Source organism: Anguilla anguilla, chromosome 5, assembly GCF_013347855.1.
Source record: "Anguilla anguilla isolate fAngAng1 chromosome 5, fAngAng1.pri, whole genome shotgun sequence".
NCBI classification, from domain to species: Eukaryota; Metazoa; Chordata; class Actinopteri; order Anguilliformes; family Anguillidae; genus Anguilla; species Anguilla anguilla.
The window spans coordinates 59,771,237-59,789,051 of record NC_049205.1 but is presented as its reverse complement, the minus strand read 5'-3'; the positions used below and the strand labels follow the sequence as shown (position 1 = coordinate 59,789,051).

At 49.1% G+C, this 17,815-nt stretch overlaps 1 protein-coding gene across 3 annotated transcripts in view; it reads left to right on the top strand.

Annotated features, from left to right (window-relative positions):
* elmo3 (engulfment and cell motility 3) overlaps positions 1-17,815 on the top strand; it is a 39,317-nt gene that overhangs the window by 8,000 nt on the left and 13,502 nt on the right. For 2 of the 3 annotated variants that reach the window (XM_035418752.1, XM_035418751.1), the window contains exons 4-14: positions 1,065-1,137; positions 2,988-3,038; positions 4,504-4,673; positions 6,444-6,543; positions 6,707-6,858; positions 8,697-8,775; positions 11,184-11,234; positions 14,392-14,514; positions 15,322-15,444; positions 16,218-16,322; positions 16,942-17,050. In XM_035418752.1, coding sequence (XP_035274643.1) covers positions 1,065-1,137; positions 2,988-3,038; positions 4,504-4,673; positions 6,444-6,543; positions 6,707-6,858; positions 8,697-8,775; positions 11,184-11,234; positions 14,392-14,514; positions 15,322-15,444; positions 16,218-16,322; positions 16,942-17,050 — 1,136 coding nt within the window. Of the gene's footprint in view, positions 1-1,064; positions 1,138-2,987; positions 3,039-4,503; positions 4,674-6,443; positions 6,544-6,706; positions 6,859-7,036; positions 7,095-8,696; positions 8,776-11,183; positions 11,235-14,391; positions 14,515-15,321; positions 15,445-16,217; positions 16,323-16,941; positions 17,051-17,815 lie in introns of those variants that run through there. The other variant, XM_035418753.1, reaches the window with a different exon arrangement.

Genomic DNA, 17,815 nt, shown 5'->3' with positions numbered 1-17,815 from the left:
ACCTAAAGGTTGCCAGTTTGATTCCCGGACAGGACACTGCCGTGGTACATGACCCTGCATTGCTTCCGTACACACGTGTGAAAGCTGTGTGAAAAGTGTGTAAGTCGCGCTGAATGCTGAATGCCTGTAATGCAACGTAAGTCGGTCTCTGGCGGTGTGTGGGACACTGATTACAGCTTGAGCTGCAGCGTAGTGTAATGCTTAGAGAGCTGGATTTGTAACCCCGAGGTCTGACTCACGGATAGGGCGCTGCCATTGTGCCCTTGAGCAATGTGCTTCACTCGCGTTGGTGAATTCTGCGAACAGTAGCGTGATAACGTACGTATTTGCCCCCTTCCTGATTTCCTCTGCTGCTGTATATTTGTCACGCCGAACGGTTTCAGGTCTTTAGTCGAAGTGTATTATTAGACAGAGGGAAACTGAGCGAACGCAAAACTCAACAGAACGCATCTCTGTCGGGTTCAAGTCAGGACTTTGACTAGACCGCTCCAAGACTTTCATTTTTGTTTCTTCTCAGTCCCATTCAGATGTGGACTTTATGTTTTGGATCGTTGTCTTGCTGCACAAACCCAGTTACACTTCAGCTTCAGCTCACAGGCAGATGAACAGGCAGTTCTCTAAAGAATGTTCTGGTTCAGAGCAGAATTCATGGTTCCTTCAATAATGGCAAGTTAATAAATTTGGTTAATTGGTTGATTAAGTAACTAAGGGAGCAGTTCCTTTTCCACATGGACGATATGGGCGTTTGTTAGCTTTTTTAATTTAATAAATTAAGTAATTTAAAAAATATATATTTCCATATTTCCCTTTGTTCAATATTACATGTTTTCTAAAGATCTGAAACCATTTCGCAGTAATAGAAGCAATCAAGAAGGTGGGAAAATACTTTTTCACGGCACTGTGTGTATCCAGCTGTACAAACGGATATCATGTAAAATGGAAGCACGTCGGTTCAAGGCCTAAATGTAATGTTCTGATTTACTGAAGTGTGTGCAAAAGGCGTGTCTGTAAGCCTGTGTTCTCTCTCTCTCTCTCTCTCTCTATATATATATATATATATATAGCTGGAATCTCCCCGGTCCGGATAACTATGCCCTGCAATACACCGATGGCGTTCAGACCTACATCACTGAGTCGGTGAGCACGCTCAGTTCTTCCTCTTTTTAATTCCAAAGGGCACATTTGTCACTCGTTCATTTTTGGTGTGAATTTGCATGAAATATGGAAGTACCTTTGAAATGAATGAAGTTGTTTGTGTTTTCTTTTGGTATGAAATGAACCCTTGTGTCTGATGACCGGAGGGGGATTCTGTATTTCAGGTTTGGAATTTGAAAAAGAGGACCATGGGCATTCTGTACATTACATTACATATATTTAGCAGATGCTTTTATCCAAAGCGACGACTGTGCTGTGGCAGAATTGCTACTGGGTGAAGCTGGAAGCAGGCTGGATCCCCAGTAGCCCTAGGTCCAGCTCTACAATGGAAAAGGGGTATTAGTGAGCCAGCCTGGTTCCAGCTCTACAGTGGAAAAGGGGTATTAGTGAGCCAGCCTGGTTCCAGCTCTACAGTGGAAAAGGGGTATTAGTGAGCCAGCCTGGTTCCAGCTCTACAGTGGAAAAGGGATATTAGTGAGCCAGCCTGGTTCCAGCTTTACAGTGGAAAAGGGGTATTAGTGAGCCAGCCTGGTTCCAGCTCTACAGTGGAAAAGGGGTATTAGTGAGCCAGCCTGGTTCCAGCTCTACAGTGGAAAAGGGATATTAGGGAGCCAGCCTGGTTCCAGCTCTACAGTGGAAAAGGGATAAATTAATATATATATATTTGGGATTTAGCAGACACTCTTGTCCAGAGCATCGGTACAATCCTTTTCTGCAGCTGGGTGTTTACTGAATTAATTTGGGTTCAGGACCACACTGATGGGTACAATGTTAGTGCCCCACCTGGGAATTGAACCTAAAACCTGCCGTTGCGAGCGCAGTTCCCTAACTGAGTTTGCAGAAGTGTTGCTGGTGAGAACAAGCGAGCCGTCTATGCAGGGCAGGAATCAGCGGTATCTCAAATATGTGTGTGGGCCAGTCACTGCAGGGCAGGACTCTGTAGGTGTGTGTGTGTGTGTGTGTGTGTGAGAGAGTGTGTGTGCGTGTGTTTGTGTGTGTGTGCGCGTGTGTGTGCGTGCGTGTGTGTGTGTGTGTGTGTGTGTGTGTGTGTGTGTGTGTGAGAGAGAGTGTGTGTGTGTGTGTGTGTGCGCGTGTGTGTCTGTGTGTGTGTGTGCTTGTGCGTGTGAGTGTGTGTATATGTGTGTGTGCATGCGCACATACGCGCGTGTGTGTGTGAGTTTAGCAGCGCACAGGCGAGTGTGGACATGAAACAGACCTCCTCCCTCTGTTTCTTCCCCCATTCCTTCCACCTCTGGCTCTTCTCTCTCTTTTTCTCTCTTTCTTTCTTCTCTCTGTCTCTCCCTCCATCTCACAGGCTCTTCACTCTCTTGCTGTTTGCACCCGCTTTCACTCTAGTTCTCACTTCTTTTTTTTTTTGCTTGCTCCCTCTTTTCTCTCTTCCCCTCCTCCCTCCCTCTCTCTCTGTATGAGTCAAGCTTTGCTGCACTTCCAGTTAAACAAAGGAGTGACACATTTGAATGGGTGCTGAGGTAATCCTGTGTGCGTGTGTGTGTGTGTATGTGCGTGTGTGTGAGCATGTATGTTTGCATGGCAGAAGTGTTTCTCTTTGTGTTTCTGTGTGTGTTTGCTGTTTATGAGAGGTATGTTTGTGATAGGTGGGTGTGTGTGTGTGTGTGTGTGTGTGTGTGTGTGTGTGTGTGTGTGTGTGTGTGTGTGTGGACTTCCGCAGTGGCCAGTGTAGTTTTTGTTTCTTTTAACACACACACACACACACACGCATTCTCATGCGCCTGTGGATTGTGCCCTTGTGGTCTGTGCCACAGAGGCCTCTTATCTGTGTTTGATTGCTCTTGTCTGTCCCCGTGTTCTAGAACCGCCTGGATATCAAGAACGGCAGCATTCTCCGCCTGACCAAGGCACCGGTGAGCGTGTGCCCGAGCCTCACAACCCCTGCCTTCCGGTACCCCAGCAGCAGCCCCCATCCAAACGGATGACCGCTCATCTACTGCCCCTGCTACCCCCACCCCACCCCCCCTTATGTTCCCAAGTCCACACCTTCTCCTGGCCCAAATCCGGGCTGAATTTTAACACGGGGAAAATCACCACCGTAGCACCTGGCTCCATTATAATGGCTTGCTTCATCGGAAATAATCCCTGATGACCGAACTCCCCCCCTGCTGCCCCCCCCCCCCCCAGCCAACTCCCCCCGACCCCCCCCACCCCCCCAGCCCCAGATACCCGGCAGACTCACCCGAACAAAGGCATTATTGTGGGCCCCAACTGAGCGGGTGCACCAGACACGCAGTCATTATGAAACCAGCAGGCTGGATGTACTGTGTCCGTCCGTCCGTCCGTCTGTCTGTCTGTCCGTCCTGAGAGGTGACTGTGGGGAAATGGGTAGCAGAGTCAGTGTGGGGGTGGGGGGAGAGTATTGTGGAGGGGGGTTGAGTCAGTGGGGTTGGGTGGGAGAAAGAGGAAGACGTTGATCTCACACTCAGACCCTCAGACGCAAACACACACACTCTCTCTCTCACACACACAGTCTGACAAACACACACACACACACACAGTCCCACAGTCACACACACACACACACACAGTCACACACACACCCACACAGTCCCACGGTCACACACAAAACACAGTCACACACAGTCACACACACAGTCCCACAGTCACACACACACACACACACACAGTCCCGCAGTCACACACACACACACACACACAGTCCCACAGTCACACACACACACACACACACACACAGTCCCACACACACCCACACAGTCACACACGGTCACACACACAGTCCCGCAGTCACACACACACACACACACACAGTCCCACAGTCACACACACACACACACACACACACACACACACACAGTCCCACAGTCACACACACACACACACACACACACACAGTGTTCTCAGTGTTGGGAGCAGACCCAGGCTCCCGTGCCCTCTCACCCCTGACATAGAGCTGTGAGGTGGAAACACAGGCAGGCTGATGGCTGGCTCATCAGAAACTTCATTACCGCTGGCCAAGTTCCTGATTTTTTGTAAGGCCTTGTGTGTGCGTGCGTGTGTGTGTTCTGTAAATGTGTGAACTTGAAGATCCTGTATTTGTGTAAAGGTCCTGTGTCTGGGTAAAGATGCTGTATGTGTGTAAAGATCCTGCATGCGTGTAAAGATCCCGTACCTGTGTAAAGATCCTGTAACTGTGAAAAAGATCCTTGTATTGTGTAAAGATCCTGTATGTGTGTAAAGATCCTATATCTGGATAAAGATCCTGTACGTGTGTAAATATCCTATATCTGGATAAAGATCCTGTATGTATGTAAAGACCCTGTATCTCGGTGAAGTTCCTGTTCGTGTGTGTTTTAGGGCCGGTGCGCAGAGGACCTGTATAAGGGGATCCAGAGCTCGGATGGGGGGGTTCGCTGCGACTCCCTGAAGCAGCTAGCGGGCGTGTCCACTGACGTCACCTTTGCCCAGGAGTTCATCAGCCGCGACGGGCACACCCTGCTGGTGCACATCGTGGAGAACGCCAACGAGTGAGTGCCACGCCCCGTTACTCTGCCGGGTGGGGGTGGGCGGGGGGGCAGGCTGGCGGGGTGGCTGGGCGGGTCACCTGTGCAGGTGAAGCTGGGTGAGTAGGAAGGTGTAGAGCTGGAACCGGGCTGGCTCACTATTGCCCCTTTTGCCGGTCCCAGTCCCCGCCCCCTCTCCCTGACAGTGCTCTTCAGAGCTCGACAGGAACGCAGTGAATGTTGGCTCAGATGGTTGGCTCACAAAAAGGAGGAGTTGAGATCTGTGCGGAATGCCTGTGTAAAAAAGTTTCACTCCCCAAAGCCAGTGACTTAGCCGTTTCTGGCTTCTGCCTCTGATTACCATCGCAGAGTGCGTGCGTGTGTGTGTGTGTGTGTGTGTGTCTGCATGTCTGCGTGTGCACGCGTTTGCACTCATATGCTGGTGTAGGTGAGAGGGAGACAGATATAAACTGAAAACATACAGATTGAAAGTGTGCCCGAGTCCCCTACTTTACGAATGCTAACCTCAGCTTCTGCAAGCTATAAATAGTGGCTGGGAACAGAGGGCTTTGGCCTGGCAGCTCCTGGAGCTGTGTTCTCACGCAGAGTGTCTGCAGATGAGCTCTCTCCCAACTGCTGTAGCTTTGAAGGCTTTCCCAGCAGCTGCAAAGTTAGATTTCAGAAGTGGTCAAAGTGACAGTGTGCATGTGCCTGTCTCTGTGTGTGTGTGTGTGTGTGTGTGTGTGTGTGTGTGTGCCTGTCTCTGTGTGTGTGTGTGTGTGTGTGTGTGTTTGCCTGTGTGTGTGTGTGTGTGTTTGCCTGTGTGTGTGTGTGCGTGCGTGTGTCTGTCTGTCTGTGTGTGTGTGTGTGTGTGTGTGTGTGTGTGTGTGCGTGTGTCTGTCTGTGTGTGTGTGTGTGCGTGTGTGTGTGTGTGTGTGTGTGTGTGTGTGTGTCTGTCTGTCTGTGTGTGTGTGTGTGTGTGTGTGTGTGTGTGTGTGTGTGTGTGTGTGTCTGTCTGTCTGTGTGTGTGTGTGTGTGTGTGTGTGTGTGTGTGTGTGTGTGTGTGTGTGTGTGTGTGTATGACTATGCGTTTGTGTGTGTGTGTGTGTGAGATAGAGAGAGAGATTGTGCTGGCATGTTGCTATGGAACTGCAGTTCCAGTTTTTTTTTGAGGACTGGAATATCAGTCATTCCTTCATTGATGTCAGCTGATGTCAGTGTGCTATGTGCTGATGTCAGTATTCTTTGCAGTGATGTCAAAGTATCCACTGCAGTGATGTCAGAGTTCCCTGTGCTGATGTCACCTCATCTCTGCAGTGATGTCAGAGTTCCCTGTGCTGATGTCACCTCATCTCTGCAGTGATGTCAGAGTTCCCTGTGCCGATGTCAGTATTCTCTGCAGTGATGTCAGAGTTTGCTGTGCTGATGTCACCTCATCTCTGCCGTGATGTCAGAGTTCCCTGTGCTGATGTCACCTCATCTCTGCAGTGATGTCAGAGTTCCCTGTGCCGATGTCAGTATTCTCTGCAGTGATGTCAGAGTTTCCTGTGCTGATGTCACCTCATCTCTGCCGTGATGTCAGAGTTCCCTGTGCTGATGTCACCTCATCTCTGCAGTGATGTCAGAGTTCCCTGTGCTGATGTCAGTATTCTCTGCAGTGATGTCAGGGTTCCCTGTGCTGATGTCACTGCATCTCTGCAGTGATGTCAGGGTTCCCTGCACTGATGTCACCTCATCTCTGCAGTGATGTCAGGGTTCCCTGTGCTGATGTGAGGTGTTCCCTGTCGTTCTCAGGAACGCCCTCATTATGACTCACACACTGACGGCCTTCATGGAGCTGATGGATCATGGGATTGTGTCCTGGGAGAACCTCTCATCTGTCTTCATTAAAAAGGTAATATTGCAGCCATGGTGACATCACGTCCCTCTCCCAGTCCTGAAGGACCGGACAGTTTCCGCCCCTTTGTGTGACTGGCGCACCCAGTCCCCGCCCCTTTGTGTGACTGGCGCACCCAGTCCCCGCCCCTTTGTGTGACTGACGCACCGGTGCTCCTCAGATCGCCAGCTTCGTGAATGCCAAGGTGCTGGACGCGTCCATGCAGCAGCTGTCCCTGGCCATCCTGGAGAACATGGTGCTGAGCAGCGGCAGCCTGTTCCAGCTGGTCAAGCAGGAGGTCACCATGGAGAGGCTCATCTCCCACCTGCAAGTGTGAGTAAGGGTGCGCGCACACACACACACACACACACAGACACACATGCACACACAGCAACCTGTTCCAGCTGGCCAAGCAGGAGGAGACCATGGAGAGGCTCATCTCACACCTGCAAGTGTGAGTAAGGCTGCACACACACACACGCACATGCACAGGCACACACACACAGCAGCCTGTTCCAGCTGGTGAAGCAGGAGGTCACCATGGAGAGGCTCATCTCACACCTGCAAGTGTGAGTAAGGGTGCGCACACGCGCATGCACACACACACACACACACAGATACACATGCGCACGCATGCATACACAGGAATGCATGCACACACACAGTTACACATGTATATCTAACACAAACATACAAACACACAGTTGTGATCACGCGTATACGTGCCGCACACTCTCACACCCCGTAAAAACACACCGGCCCACACACACACACACGCTTAGAAAAGCCGCTGCAGCTGCAGATAGACGCTCCAAACGGTGACGTGTCTGCAGTACGGGAGCCAAGCGGGGGCCAGTGAGTCACACTGTCTGGGAGAGACACGGGCTCAAACTCCGCTGGGCCCCCGCCATCCTGGAAACCCGCTCGGTTTCAGCTTCAGTTGGGTCGCACTGCATTGTGGGTCGTTTGGGCCAGTCGCCGTAGGCCCCCTCTGCTTAGCACTCCAGAACCCCTCCCCTCTGCGCCCAGGAAGTGTGTGTGCGTGTATGTGTGTGCATGTATGTGTTTGTGTATTTGTTTGTGTGTGTGTGTGTGTGTGTGCGTGTGTATGTGTTTGTGTATTTGTGTGTGTGTGCGTGTGTGCGTGCGTGTGTGTATTTGTGTGCGTGTGTGCGTGCGTGTGTGTATGTGTTTGTGTATTTGTGTGCGTGTGTATGTGTTTGTGTATTTGTGTGTGTGTGTGTGTATTTGTGTGTGCGTGTGTATTTGTGTGTGTGTGTGTGCGCGTGTGTGTGCGTGCGTGTGTGTCCAGAGCTGCTTTCGTACAGGCAGACCAGGGAAGAGCCTGACTCTGCAGCGTTTTTGGAGCGATTTAGAGATCTGTCAGCAAGGTTCAGAAAGAGCGTACAGCACAGTTTGCCGTCTGTGCGTGTGTAGAATGAACGATGACATCACTTCCTCTGCAGACACACGCTGTTTCACACGGCTAAGCTTTGGGCTCAGAATCCCAGCGGTGCCTCATGGGCGATAAAACTTGAATGGAAGTAGTATGTTTGAAAAAGAGGAAGGAGAGCAGGTTAAAGGCACTGAAGTGGGGTTGGGGGGTTGGGGGGTGGGGGGGCTAATGCTGGCAAACTGCTCCCCTGGGTGGCGGCTCTCGCATCAAAGCCCAGGTCTGGATGCCAGGTGTGGCGTTGCGGTGGGGTTCCCATGGTTTCCGCTCTCTGAGTGGAAGTCTGTGGGGTCAGCTGGTCTCCTGGCAGCGGCAGGCACAGAGCGAGGGATTTGGCGGGATTGAGAGGGGGGGGTTGGCGGGTAGGGTGGCAGTCCCAGAGTGGTCTGAGGTCATGTGTACTCCTGTCTGAGAGGAGCAGAGCTGGCTGTGGGCCTCAGGTATGACGCTGTTTCTGTGGCAGCGATCCTGGTGCTGGGCGCTTAGGAGTTGTGTTTGGAAGAGAGCACTCACACAAGCACACACACACACACTCACACACACACACACACACACGCACTCACACATGCATGCACTCGCACACAAACGCACAAGCACACACACACTCACAGAGATGCCCTTTTTTTGGACTCCTAAATTCTGATGGAAATTGCGTGTGTAAACACTGTGGAAGTCCTCAGCAGTGCGTTTAAACATCATGCCTTTCTGCTTCTCTCAGGACCAACCAGCAGATCCAGACTAAAGCCATGGCGCTCCTCATGGCCCTGCTGCAGACAGCAGGGGAGACTGACAGAAAGGTATCGCTTCATCTCTCTCTCTCCCTCCCTCCCTCCCTCCCTCCCAACTGTGCGGTCCGGCTCTCTCATCAGCACTTAGCATTAGCCCGGTTCACATTAGCCTTAGCTCTCCTGTGTGGGGTGGTGCTCACTAGTGAGACGCAGTTCACATTAGCATTAGCCCGATTCACATTAGCATTAGCTCTCCTGTATGGGGAGGTGCTCACTAGTGAGATGCAGTTCACATTAGCATTAGCCCAGTTCACATTAGCCTTAGCTCTCCTGTGTGGGGTGGTGCTCACTAGTGAGACGCAGTTCACATTAGCATTAGCCCGATTCACATTAGCATTAGCTCTCCTGTATGGGGAGGTGCTCACTAGTGAGATGCAGTTCACATTAGCATTAGCCCGATTCACATTAGCATTAGCTCTCCTGTGTGGGGTGGTGCTCACTAGTGAGACGCAGTTCACATTAGCATTAGCCCGATTCACATTAGCATTAGCTCGATTCACATTAGCATTAGCTCTCCTGTATGGGGAGGTGCTCACTAGTGAGACGCAGTTCACATTAGCATTAGCCCGATTCACATTAGCATTAGCTCTCCTGTGTGGGGTGGTGCTCACTAGTGAGACGCAGTTCACATTAGCATTAGCCCGATTCACATTAGCATTAGCTCTCCTGTGTGGGGTGGTGCTCACTAGTGAGATGCAGTTCACATTAGCATTAGCCCGATTCACATTAGCATTAGCTCTCCTGTATGGGGAGGTGCTCACTAGTGAGATGCAGTTCACATTAGCATTAGCCCGATTCACATTAGCATTAGCTCTCCTGTGTGGGGTGGTGCTCACTAGTGAGACGCAGTTCACATTAGCATTAGCCCGATTCACATTAGCATTAGCTCGATTCACATTAGCATTAGCTCTCCTGTATGGGGAGGTGCTCACTAGTGAGACGCAGTTCACATTAGCATTAGCCCGATTCACATTAGCATTAGCTCTCCTGTGTGGGGTGGTGCTCACTAGTGAGACGCAGTTCACATTAGCATTAGCCCGATTCACATTAGCATTAGCTCTCCTGTGTGGGGTGGTGCTCACTAGTGAGACGCAGTTCACATTAGCATTAGCCCGGTTCACATTAGCCTTAGCTCTCCTGTGTGGGGTGGTGCTCACTAGTGAGAAGCAGTTCACATTAGCATTAGCCCGATTCACATTAGCATTAGCTCTCCTGTGTGGGGTGGTGCTCACTAGTGAGACGCAGTTCACATTAGCATTAGCCCGATTCACATTAGCATTAGCTCTCCTGTGTGGGGTGGTGCTCACTAGTGAGACGCAGTTCACATTAGCATTAGCCCGATTCACATTAGCATTAGCTCTCCTGTGTGGGGTGGTGCTCACTAGTGAGACGCATTTCACATTAGCATTAGCCCGATTCACATTAGCATTAGCTCTCCTGTATGGGGAGGTGCTCACTAGTGAGATGCAGTTCACATTAGCATTAGCCCGATTCACATTAGCATTAGCTCTCCTGTGTGGGGTGGTGCTCACTAGTGAGACGCAGTTCACATTAGCATTAGCCCGATTCACATTAGCATTAGCCCAGTTTACATTAGCATTAGCTCTCCTGTATGGGGAGGTGCTCACTAGTGAAACACAGTTCACATTAACATTAGCCCGATTCACATTAGCATTAGCCATGTTCACATTAGTATTAGCTCTCCTGTGTGGGGCTGTGGCCCACGATCAGGCCCAGAATTATGGACCCTAGCATGTGAGAGGCGTGATTGGTAGGTCCTTTTCTCCAATTTCTCAACAAATGACTCTATGTGCCTTCAGAAAGTACAGTTGTATGACACCCACACATTCATTGCAGTGGTTGCATTTTAGAAACTGCTGGTAACTACATTCAGTCGTAGGAAGAGGATATTTTTAGACTGTGCGAAACCAAATTTCTCACATCTCTTTTGCCATGTGACTGATATATCAAAAAGTGATTGGTTTAAGCTGAGTTTGAACAGACACTTGCTTATATGTGCCTTTTGGAAGTTGTTTTAGAAGCCAAACCTAAATTTGTGACTGAATAATCTATTATCTATTATCAGGTACTAATCAGAAGCCAAACCTAAATTTGTGACTGAATAATCTATTATCTATTATCAGGTACTAATCTGAAGTCTGTCCTCATTCTAAGTTTGGTTAGTGATTATTATTCACAGTGTGAGGGTGTTTATCGCTGAAAAAAACTTTTGGCGGGCTAAAAAGTGAAATCCTAACTGCTGTCCTTGTTATGGATAGAGAGCTGCCCCCCTGTGGTAGCTTAGGGTCATTGCAGAATGTAAGAAATTCAGGGACTGCTTAATCAACCAAATTGTTTATGAATTTAACCCATTTTTACAAAATTTTTAATTGTCTTTGTTTTTATTTCCCTGACAGGAACTTCTTATGTTTCTTTCGAAGAAAAACCTACGTCAGTATATTTACAAGGTAATAATTACTCTCCAATTATCATCAACTCAGCTTTTTGGCTGAACTGGAAAAGATCTGTTTCTCTGATCTCTGCTCTTTCAGTGAACATACACTACATGGCCAGAAGTATGTGTACACCTGTCGTCCAGCGTCTCATCCAAAATTATAGGCATTACCATTAATAGGGAGCTGGTCCACCCTTTGCTGCTATAACAACCTCCACTCTTCTGGGAAAACTTTATACTGGATGTTGGAGCATTGTTGTATGGTTTTGCTTCCATTCAGCCAGTACAGCATTTGTGAGGTTGGGCACTGATTGGGTGATTAGGCCTGGCTTGCACTTGGCTTTCCAATTGATCCCAAAGGCATTATAATATAATAATAATAATAAACTTTATTTATATAGCGCATTTTGAACACAAAGTGCCAATCAATGTGCTTTACAGAAAGATGAATGAGTCGATGAAATTGACAGTAAAACACACAATAAAATACACGAATATGTAAAATAGCGATAAAATGATAATAACATTAAATAATTATAACAATAAATATATAAATAAATAACAAGAGAATTTAAAAATTACATTTTTCTCAGTTCCTAAGAGAATACCGTTTTGTAGAGGTAAGTCTTCAGGTTTTTCTTAAAAATATCCACAGAATCAGATTTCGTAATAGTCAAAGGAAGCTTATTCCACAGTCTGGGGGCATATGAACTAAATGCAGCCTCTCCATAGGTTTTAGTTCTAGACCGTGGAATGGACAATTGGAGGGAATCTGAGGGCCTAAGGGCTCTGACAGGGACATGTTTTACTAATAGGTCATTTATGTAGTCGGGGGCGAGTCCATGCATAGCTTTAAAAACCAGTAACAGCACCTTAAAATCGATTCTAAAATCAACCGGCAGCCAGTGTAATGATTTTAAAATGGGTGATATGTTCAGATTTCTTAAGTGTTCGTAAGTAGCCTGGCTGTGGCATTCTGAACCAGTCTCAGTTTATTAATAACTTTTCTGGGAAGGCCAGTGAGTAAGGCATTACAATAATCAAGACGACAAGTTATAAATGCGTGTGTTAACTTTTCTGCATCTTCTTGGGAAAGGAAGGGCTTAACTTTGGCAGTGTTCTTCGGGTGGCAGAAAGCTGTCTTGGTCACATTTCTAATTCTAACGGGGCGACATAGCTCAGGAGGTAAGACCGATTGTCTGGCAGTCGGAGGGTTGCCGGTTCAAACCCCGCCTTGGGCGTGTCGAAGTGTCCTTGAGCAAGACACCTTACCCCTAACCCCTAACTGCTCTGGCGAATGAGAGGCATCAATTGTAAAGCGCTTTGGATAAAAGCGCTATATAAATGCAGTCCATTTACCATTTACCATCAAATGTGTGCATTGGACGGGGTTGAGGTCAGGGCTGTGTGCAGGCCGGTAAAGTTGTTCCACGCTGTTTTTGATACGGACTTCGCTGTGCGCCCGAGGGCATTGCAATTCTGAAACAGGCAAGGGCCTTCCCCAAACTGTGGAGGAAGCACAGAATCGTCTAGAATGTGATTGTATGCTGTAGCATTAAGATTAGCCTTCACTGGAACTATGGGGCCCAAGCCATAGACCAAGGGGTGTCCATATACTTTTGGTCATATAGTGTACTTATACAGAGTGCTGAATTTGTAGTGTGGCACAGCGGTTAGGGACTGGGCCTGCAATTTTTAGGTTGCAGGTTCAATTCCTAGCTGGTTCACTGCTGCTGTACACTTGGGCAAGATACGTACTTAACCTGAAATTCTTCAGTAGACATCCAGAAATTATCAGTGCATTGCATGCTGATATAATGTGGGCCGTGTAAATTTCTCTGGGTAAGAGTATCTGCTAAGTGCCTTCAGTGTCAATTTAATACATTTTATCTAGCAGGAGACCTGACGGAAAATAGAAAAAAAACGTTTTGTACATCTCTATTAAGAAACACCTTTTTGGCTCCGATGCGTCTGAATAGTAAAAACTGCATTTCACATTGAACTCTCTGAGAGTATTCTGATGAGTCTTAAGATGCTCTGTGTGGCTGGAGTTAACTTTTTGTTCCCCGGTGTGTTTTGCATCATCGGTGCGATTTACATCGGCGAGATGTGATCGCCTTTCCAGTCGTAGCGACGTTGATCCGTTCCGTCGAAGGCGAACACGCCTGCGCGTTTTCCTGTCGCCCTGTTGTGATAGGACGCCCTCAGCCCCCCAGCCCCCGGCTCGGCGGGGCGAACCTTGCCTTTGCATGATTGTCCTTTTCCGTTTGCAAGTGGGAAAATCGAGCGCATCGGAAGTCATGTCCGCGTGAAACGCGAGCGTGGAAAAGGCAAATCCTCCGCGCGTTTGCAATTCAAATCGCCGCGTTCGGGTTTACTCTCCGCACCAGCGAGTGGAAAGAAAAAGAAAAAAAAAAAAAAAAAAAAGCGCTTTTGCGTTTCCCAGGTACATTATCGTTTGTCGCCAAGGTATTCTCGTGTAAAAAGCTGTGGGGGCGACATAGCTCAGGAGGTAAGAGCGATTTGTATGGCGGTCGGAGGGTTGCCGGTTCGATCCCCGCTATGGGCGTGTCAATGTGCCCCTGAGCAAGACACCTAACCTCTAACTGCTCTGGTGAATGAGAGGCATCAATTGTAAAGTGCTTTGGATAAAAGCGCTGTATAAATGCAGTCCATAAAAATAGTCACAAAATCTCTTTAAGTCACTAAACTGCCAGTTTCCATTTGGGGCACAGCTTGTGATGGGGAAAATGGGCATTCATCAATGCAATGCCCACTGCATAAGACGCCATCTGTGAGCAAGACTGTAGTGGGTGCTCCATCAGGCACTGGTCTTGTAACCTAAAGAGTTTGCAGGTTCGATTCCAGGGTAGGGCACTGCCGTTGTACCCTTGAGAAAGCTACTTAACCCGCATTGCTTCAGTGTATATCCAGCTGCATAAATGGATGAAATGTTGTGTAAGTCGCTCTGGATAAGACCATCTGCTAAATGCCTGTAATGTAATGTAATCGGGAGGTAAATGGCTCTCATTATCTGATGTCTACACCTAGCAGGTGTTAGGGTGTCTGTTTTGTGGCTGAGGCTTCTGGTCTTTGCCATCTGTCTTTCCTGAGGGTCTTGTCCTCTTTGGCTCCGCCCCCCTGACTCTGTGGTTGCTGGTGATTCGCAGAACATCATTCACAGCTCGGGGTCTGTGGGGGACGAGATGGCCCACTACCTGTACGTCCTGCAGTCCGTCGCCCTCAACGACCTGGAGCCTCGCATGAGGACGCCGCTCGACTCCTACAACCAGGTGAGCCCGAGCGCTGGCTGCGCCCCCTGGTGTACGCCGAGGCACACTACATTAAAGGCGTAGAAAATAAGCACGCGTTGCCTTGTGTGTGAGAAAGCGAGAGAACAATTTTTGTTGTCTCTCTCTCTCTCTTTCTCACTCTTTCATTTAAATTCCAAAATATTTGAATATAAAAGAAAGACTTAAGGATGTTAAAATGGAACTGGGAAAAAAGAAAAACAATGAAATACAATGCAATCTGTCATACAAATATGTACATATATTATTTTTATTATTTTCATTTTGGTTTCTCTCTCCCTCTCTGTCAATTCAATTTTCAATTCAATTTGCTTTATTGGCATGAAATACATACAGTAAATATTGCCAAAGCATTACATTAAAAAAAAAAAACCCACAAATACAGAAATTCCAAATAGAGGGAGAAGAGGGAGAAAAAAGCAATAAACTATTTATACTAGGATTTCATTAACTAATTATATGTATTATTACTCTCTGTCTCTCTCTCTCTCCCTCCCTCCTCTCTCTCCCCCCCTCTCTCTCCCTTCCCCCCTCCCTCCTCTCTCTCCCCCTCTCTCTCTCCCTCCCTCCTCTCTCTCCCCCTCTCTCTCTCCCTCCCCCTCACCCCCTTCTCTCTCCCTCCCTCCCCCCTCTCTCTCTATCTCCCCCTCTCTCTTTCTCTCCCCCCTCTCTCTCTCTCCCTCTCTCCCCCCTCTCTCTCTTTCTCTCCCTCTCTCCCCCTCCCTCCCCCCTCTCTCTCTATCTCTCCTTCCCACCTCCCCCTCTCTCTCTCCCCCCCTCCTCTCTCAGGACCAGCGGGAGGTCCTCCACTCCCTGCGTCAGTCTGCCTTTGAGTGTGAGAGCGACGGCAGCCTGAGTCACGAGCGTCGCCGCTCGCTCTGCGCCAAGGAGTTCAAGAAGCTGGGCTTCTCCGTGAGTCCTCCCCGCGCTCTGTCTGTCTAATACACACCCCGCACTGTGACTCTCTAATACACACAACTCTCTGTGACTCATAAACATGGCTCTCTGTGACTCATACACACCTCTCTGTGACTCATACGCACCCCTCTCTGTGACTCATGCACATCTCTCTGTGACTCATACACACCCCGCACTGTGACTCTCTAATACACACAACTCTCTGTGACTCATAAACACGGCTCTCTGTGATTCATACACACCCTGCACTGTGACTCATACACACCCCGCACTGTGACTCATAAACACGGCTCTCTGTGACTCATACGCACCGCTCTCTGTGACTCATACACACCCCTCTCTGTGACTCATACGCACCGCTCTCTGTGACTCATACGCACCGCTCTCTGTGACTCATACGCACCGCTCTCTGTGACTCATGAACACCACTCTCTGTGACTCATACACACTACCCTCTGTGACTCATACACACTACCCTCTGTGACTCATACACACTACTCTCTGTGACTCATTCATACACACCCCACTCTGTGACTCATACACACTACTCTCTGTGACTCATAAACACCACTCTCTGTGACTCATACACACCCCACTCTGTGACTCATACACACTACCCTCTGTGACTCATACACACCCCACTCTGTGACCCCACTGTGATTTTTTTTTTTTTTTTTTTTTTCTTTCTTCACATTTTCAAATCAGGAAATGTATCTTGTGTGTGTGTGTTCATGGACCCCCCCCCCCCCCCACACCTCCTCCTGCAGAATAACAGTAATCCAGGCCAGGATCTGATCCGGACCCCCCCCGGGCTGCTCGCTCTGGACACCATGCACTACTTCAGCACCCGCTACCCCGACATATACAGCAGGGTGAGGGGGCGGGGCCTGGGCAGGACGGGGGGTGGGGGCAGGTTGGGGGGGGCTGGCTGCTTATTGTTCCATTCTTGCTTATTCCTGAGTTTCCAGCCGTCCAGCGCTCAGCACAGTGGCACGGGCTTTTCATATTTTCAGAGTGACTTCTGAAAATTTGCCAATTCAATGTTGCCGCGGGTAACATCCTGGAAATGTGTGGTCGGCAATTTTAGCTGTGAGTGATGGGGACCGAAGGTCATGAAGTTTCAGAAGGAATTAACAGCAGAAAATTGTAAAAATCCTGAGATGACTGCCAGGCAGGTGGGATCCTTGTGGACGAATAAAATGGCTCCATCTGAGTTTGCTTTACCAGGAGCCTGTGGCACTGGTCTCACTATGAAAACACACAACTGCCAAAGCAATGGATTTAGAGTTTGATATGAACAATAAATCTCACTCTCTCTCTCTCCCCCTCTCTCCCTTCCTCCCTTCCTCTCTCCCTCCTTCCCTCTCTCTCTCTCTCTCTCTCCCTCCCTCCCTCCCTCCCTCTCTCTCTCTCTGTCCCTCTCTCCCTCCCTCTCTCTCTCTCTCTCTGTCCCTCTCTCCCTCCCTCCCTCCCTCTCTCTCTCTCTCTCAGTTTGTGTTGGAGAACAGTAGCAGGGAGGATAAGCACGAATGCCCGTTTGCTCGCAGCAGCATTCAGCTCACACTCATCCTGTGTGAGATCCTGCGCATCGGAGAGCCCCGTGAGTACAGCTCAATCGAGCCCTGAATGACCGAGCGCTAGTACAGCTCAATCGAGCCCTGAATGACCGAGCACTAGTACAGCTCAATCGAGCCCTGAATGACCGAGCACTAGTACAGCTCAATCGAGCCCTGAATGACCGAGCGCCAGTACAGCTCAATCAAACCCTGAATGACCGAGCACTAGTACAGCTCAATCGAGCCCTGAATGACCGAGTGCTTGTACAGCTCAATCGAGCCCTGAATGACCGAGCGCCAGTACAGCTCAATCAAACCCTGAATGACCGAGCACTAGTACAGCTCAATCGAGCCCTGAATGACCGAGCGCTAGTACAGCTCAGTCGAGCCCTGAATGACCGAGCGCTAGTACAGCTCAATCAAACCCTGAATGACCGAGCGCCAGTACAGCTCAATCGAGCCCTGAATGACCGAGCACTAGTACAGCTCAATCGAGCCCTGAATGACCGAGTGCTTGTACAGCTCAATCGAGCCCTGAATGACCGAGCGCTAGTACAGCTCAATCGAGCCCTGAATGACCGAGCACTAGTACAGCTCAATCAAACCCTGAATAACTGAGCGCTAGTACAGCTCAATCGATCCTTGAATAACCGAGCACTAGTACAGCTCAATCGAGCCCTGAATGACCGAGCGCCAGTACAGCTCAATCAAACCCTGAATGACCGAGCACTAGTACAGCTCAATCGAGCCCTGAATGACCAAGCGCTAGTACAGCTCAATCAAACCCTGAATGACCGAGCGCTAGTACA